Source organism: Grammomys surdaster, unplaced genomic scaffold, assembly GCF_004785775.1.
Source record: "Grammomys surdaster isolate TR1022 unplaced genomic scaffold, NIH_TR_1.0 126391, whole genome shotgun sequence".
Taxonomy (NCBI): domain Eukaryota; kingdom Metazoa; phylum Chordata; class Mammalia; order Rodentia; family Muridae; genus Grammomys; species Grammomys surdaster.
The window spans coordinates 5,251,393-5,257,392 of record NW_021621185.1 but is presented as its reverse complement, the minus strand read 5'-3'; the positions used below and the strand labels follow the sequence as shown (position 1 = coordinate 5,257,392).

The window sequence follows — 6,000 nt, the reverse complement described above, 5'->3', positions numbered from 1 at the left end:
TGAACAGTGTAGATAGAGAAGCTCCATGTGTAAGACATTTAACAGTGTAGATAGAGAAGTTCCATGTGTAAGACATTGAACAGTGTAGATAGAGAAGCCCCATGTGTAAGACACTGAACAGTGTAGATAGAGAAGCCCCATGTGTAAGACATTGAACAGTGTAGATAGAGAAGTTCCATGTGTAAGACATTGAAAGTTGCAATGTGTGGTGACTCGTATAGAGCTCGTTATCCTGGAGGATGGAATAACAATGCTCATTGCATAGCTGCATTTCAGGTTTGGGCTTGTTGTGGGAACATGCTGAGAGGGCACAGACCTTTCAGATCTCCACAGACACACTAACAAATGAAAATTGAAGTCATAAAAATGATGAATTAATAACATGTGACCTCTACATCTAAGTTACAAGCAGTGAGAGTAGTAGAGCTTTAGATTCTTCAAAACCTATGTTAGGGTTCTTAAACATTTTAGCCTCCCTTCTACATAGAGAAGAATGTTGTAGAAAATACTTAATATCAACCCAGGATTTCTACCCCACCTTTGATCATTCAGTTTCAGTGTAAAAGACAAACAACTTTTAGTATTTACAGTAAACCTTAATCAGCAATAGAGCTGGGCACATACCTGTCCTCTATGCTATTACAATGTCCTTTCCTATCACTAACACCGAGTTACTACTTATTGTGTTACATCTGGGCTGCTCTTAACTCCTGTCGGCCAGCCCTCATGGCCTTGCTTTCTTGATTTCTAACCCATGGCTCTTTCTCCTCTCTCATCCCCCTTCTCTCTCTCTCCTTGTGGTCTTCTCCGAACCCAAGGCTGCTAAGACCAAGCCCTGCCTACCTGAATTCTGCCCAGCTATAGGCTATAGGCATCTTTATTCATCATTCAGAAATAACTTGAGGTCAAGGTCATATAGTGTCACTTGGGTCTAAGAGCAGACTCTCTTGTCTCTGGGGGAACCAGGTCTCCGCACCCCCCCCCCCCCATTAAGGATTACAATACATAGCAACAGACTAAACTGCAGAAAAAGGTTAATAGAAAAAGGGAGTTGTGGATCTCTTTAGATGTAGTTCCTTGGGGTGATTCCACTTTTTGTTGTCAGGACCAGCAGTCTAGTCCAATAGTAAGCACCAAACATAAATCAGCAGTGGCTGGCAGGCTGGCATAATCCGGCAGAAACTGTAAGGCTCTGCCGGAATATCAGGAGAAGTTCTTTTGCACATTTCATTCTATGAAATGAAGATCAGCAAAGACCGGCAGAGACCAGAGAGGACCAGAGAAGCCCAGAGAAGCCCAGAGAAGCCCAGAGAAGCCCAGAGAAGCCCAGAGAAGCCCACAGAGGACCAGAGAAGCCCAGAGAAGCCCAGAGAAGCCCAGAGAAGCCCAGAGAGGACCAGAGAAGCCCAGAGAAGCCCAGAGAAGCCATGCAAAGTGCTGCATGGTATAGCAATGCAAGAGCCTTCTCCCACTGTCTTCAGCATTCTATTTACGTTCTTTCTAAATATCATGTTTAAGGGTCACTCAAGTGTCAGTTTTCAACAAAACAGCACATGCCCTTTCTTAAGTCAACTTCCAGAAGAATATCACGTGACACAATTGAGTTCTTAAAGAAACCAGAAATTTCCACTTCTGGAGCTTCCAAAAGTGATCGAAGACAACTGGAGAATCCCAAGAAATATTCATATGGAAGAGAGGGCATTTAGTTGGTGTTTGAGGTTGCATACTTCATATTCTGAGGTGATGAAAGAAGGGCCATTCTAGGTGAGGGGAATAACATCTCCATCAGTGACTTGGAGATTAATAGTGTGTTATGTGTGTGCTGTGCTTCTTTTAAGCATTACGTTGCTCTGGGTATAAATGGAGTTCTGAATGGTCTTCTTGTAGTGACTTAAGTCTGGCAAAGAAGACTTAGGTAGCTGACTGGATGCATAGATCAGTGTAAACCAGGTAGAAACTGTGGAGAAAGTTTTTACATTTGGCTTTTAAAGGGTCAGTGTAGTTGGCTCTTGGTGACCAGGTGGACAGACAGGTGGAGGTACAAAAAGGTAATGGCAATAGGGCCTGGAGCAGGAGAGTGGTTTCTATTTGGATTCATTTGTCTCTAAAATGTCCATGTGACAGTTGTGAGGTGCTCTCTAGGAACCAGTTATAATGACGTGGGGTTTGAGGGAGATGCTCAGACATTATTAAAGAGGTAGGGTAAAGTTATAAGGTAAAGAACCCAGGAAGAATCCCAAATAGTAATCATACCTAATGACAGGAAAAGACAAGACTCTGGTGGATGCTTCAGGAGGTGTAAAAGGGACAGTGTAGGGACAGGCAGGTCCTGAGGTTTTTGTTACTGGTGACCTGTGACCTGAATTTTAAAACTATCCTTCTTGTTTTTGTTTGTGCTTTATAGTTGGAAGCTGTGGTGTTGGTTAACATATTCCCTCCGATTCCACCAGTAAGTCCCAGATTTGGGGAAATCAGAAATATTTCATTACTGGTTACTCCAGCCATTGCGAATGGGGAAATCGGCTTTCTTAGCAAGCTTCCAATCATTTTGCATGAACCCAAAGATTCTGCTGCTGAGGTGGTAAGTATGCCCTTTCTATTCATATGCCTAATGTGTCTAAGAACATGAAGACTTTAATGTAGGGTTCACCTGCATTTAATAGACGATACTCCATTTAGAATGAAAACTGATGCGCATCTGGCTGTTCTATCACTTTAACTATATGCAAGAGATTGTGTTTATATCTGTATTTGTATACATAGATGCTTAAATATGTATGTAACAACTATAATAATAGAAAAAAGAGACTATGAACTTGAGAGTTAGGGTGGCATGGGTGGGGCTAGATGGCTGGAAGGAGGGAAGAGAGGAAGGGAAGTGATATAATACTATTTTAATTAAAAATAGAATTTTTATAAAAATCTTAATTAAAAATAGAAGTTTTTGCTCATGATGAGAGTAGGCTGTTTAATAGTGATTATTTTTACACAGTGTTGTGACATTTCATAGACAATTATGAATCTGGTTTTTAGTGGTCATATTGTGGAAACACAAGTGCTTTTTTGGGGCTCTGTCTTCTGAACACTCTGCCTCAGGTGGGGCTGAAGACTCAGAGGTAGCTCTGCACCCTATGGTTGATGCCAGTTGTGGTGGTGGTAAAGTTGTGAAATGCTGAGCCTTAGCAAAATAATTATATATATAAATAATACATATGTATGAATACATACACACATTCATCAAAGCATATTCATATTACCCTCTCCCCTAACCCAAGCATACGTTGCCATAGTTGAATCCTCCCAAGTGTCTTTCTATTTAGGAATACCTCTGCATTGCTGTCCCACAGTGTAGCAACACGCCCCAGTCAGATTTGGTTTAAATTGACTGGAAGTTTAGGTCAGAAATGAGGGGAATTGGTTTTGTTATCAAGGTCTCATAGCAAAGTATCATGACCACGGTTGGCTTCCTTTGTTATTAAATTCTATAAATGGGCAGGAAAGAGTCAGGTTTTAAAATGATTTTGACTTTATACATTTTTTAAAGTTTACAGTTCCCTTCTAAAAGTGTCTCCGTTGTTTCAGGAACTGAGGTGCTTTGCTGGTTCACTGTCTGAAGCTGTGAATTTACTGTTTCAACTGTCCCCGGTCTTAACCACCTCAGGTGGCTGAGGCAGCTCTTTGTTAGTTTTATTTACTTCTTTATTTCCTTTCTAAGGCTGTCCTTTGTTTACTTGTCTCACGTCTGTCTGTTGCTAGCCAGAATAGCAAAATGGTCAGCATTTTATATTTTTCACTATATTTTATCTTTTAAATATATTTCATTTTTATTAAGATAATTCTAAGGATAAGTCTATTAGTGAGATTTATGTTGTAGATAAATTTGATTAGTAACAACAGTAAAAAGTGTGTATAAAATTATTGCCCTGCTTCTCCAAGTGTGTTTATAATGCCACCAGATTCTTTTCCTCTTTATATGGGGAATAGATGATCAGCTAGCTACATTTGTATGTGCGTGAGCGTGTATTTCAGCAGAGTTCTTCTTTTATTCCTTTCCTTTTTTAAATCAGGTATACATCCCCCTGCACCGAGATGGAACGGATGGCCAGGCTACTGTGTACTGGAGTTTGCGACCCTCTGGCTTTAATTCAGAAGCAGTGACTGTGGATGATGCTGGCCCCTTTAATGGCTCTGTTGTGTTTTTCTCTGGGCAAAGCGACACATCAATCAACATCACTATCAAAGGCGATGACATTCCGGAGTTGAATGAAACTGTAACCCTTTCTCTGGACAGGTACACACTCCTGCAGGAGATAGCAACTTTTATGTGTTTGATTAGTGTTTTGTTTTTAACCATTTCTTCCTATGTTGGGAAAGCTATGAAGAAGTGCTATTAAGGCTTTCAGTTGTTTTGTTGTACAAGGGAGGGCTTTTCTCTTCGAAGATTACTATGTTTTGTGACCTTTTACTACTCTGTTTAGCTCTGAGGGAGCATTACGTAGACAGTTTATGAGAGGTAGCTGACAAATTTGCAGCATGATGAGTTCTGTTGTGTTCATGAGGGCGGCTCAGAGCCATCTGAAGCGTTAGGATCCACACTCCTGTCTCTTGTCTTTACTTTCAAGAGTGCCAAGGTTAGACCTTTATCAAGTGTTTTAAAAGAAAAGATTACCCTTCATTCTCTTTACATGACATTTAAATAATAAATAATTTTTATTTCTAATAGAATAAAAAATTACAAGAATTTATGTGTTATCTTTCAGGCATTGTAATAAGAACAGCCCAGAATTTCTCTGAATGTACTTCAGAAATATCAGAGTCTCAGGGCCTCTGTTATGTTTCACTTAGTTAGTTATAAAATTCAGAAAAATACTTTCAAAGAGAAAATCCAATCTAATTAGTTGATGACAACAATTTTAGAAAGCAAACCCACAGTTACTTTCTATGACAGTGTGGCTGGAGGACATTGCACAATTCATAGTTATAGAAACTAAGATTCAGGACTGAATTTGAGGCCTTTTCTTTATACTGCAAATGAATGAATCAGTGAAGCTAAATCCTGTGCTTTAAAGAAATATTTTATCAGCAGTTCCTATGCATCTGTTTGAGTGTGGGGAAGGGAGGGCTGTGGTCTGGCACTCTCTATGTAGACCAGGCTGGCCTCAGCCTCACATCCACCTGCCTCTGCCCTGGAGTGCTAGGATTAAAGGTGTGTCCCATCATATCTGGCGTAGTGTTTAATGGTATTGTTACATTCTGCTCCTATCATTTTACCTGTTTATAATTATATCTCTAACAAATCTAGTCCCACAGAAGATACTAGAAGGCAAACACAGTTTGGCATAATTTAAAAAGTGAATGAACAAAATGTAGAGTATGGAGAACACATCTATTGAGAGGCCACTGGTCGTTTCGTTCAAAAGAAAGAAATTTATTTTCTTCTTCAACAAAAGTAAAAACAATAAATCCAAAAAGCCAACACAGTCTAATTGATGCCAACATAATACGTTACACAGTGCCTTATGGTTAACTGTTTCACTTCATAAAAGTTAGTGAAAATCAATGAAATATAAATTTGAAATAGATTTTTTTTCATGGACCTTTTAAATAATTTAGGTGTGAACACAATTAAGTCAATGGACAGTTACTACAAATACTAAAGCAAATTGAACGGTACTTATAAGCCTGTGGCACTTCATCGAAACCTTGTCAGCTTGGCTGATCTCAACTGGATGCTTAAAGAATAATTTAAATTGTACCTCAAGAGATTCAACAGTTTTTCTTTATATTCTTTCAAATGTCACATGAACATTAGAAATGAATTAATACTAATTTTTCAAAGCTCTTCCTTTTCCTGTCCATCCCTTCCCTGTGTGAAAGACTATACACACCACTGTGAAGAGAAAGTCACTGGCTAATTTTGAATATTTTGCATCTTTGAAAGTAGAACATATCAATAAAAATGTGCACTAGCATGTCAGTTCAGTTAGAAACTGGTATGCA

At 39.2% G+C, this 6,000-nt stretch overlaps 1 protein-coding gene across 1 annotated transcript in view; it reads left to right on the top strand.

Moving 5' to 3' along the window:
• Adgrv1 (adhesion G protein-coupled receptor V1) overlaps positions 1 to 6,000 on the top strand; it is a 543,344-nt gene that overhangs the window by 66,686 nt on the left and 470,658 nt on the right. Inside the window, exons 10-11 of the mRNA XM_028760109.1 lie at positions 2,405 to 2,581; positions 4,068 to 4,291. Coding sequence (XP_028615942.1) covers positions 2,405 to 2,581; positions 4,068 to 4,291 — 401 coding nt within the window. The remainder of the gene's footprint in view (positions 1 to 2,404; positions 2,582 to 4,067; positions 4,292 to 6,000) is intronic.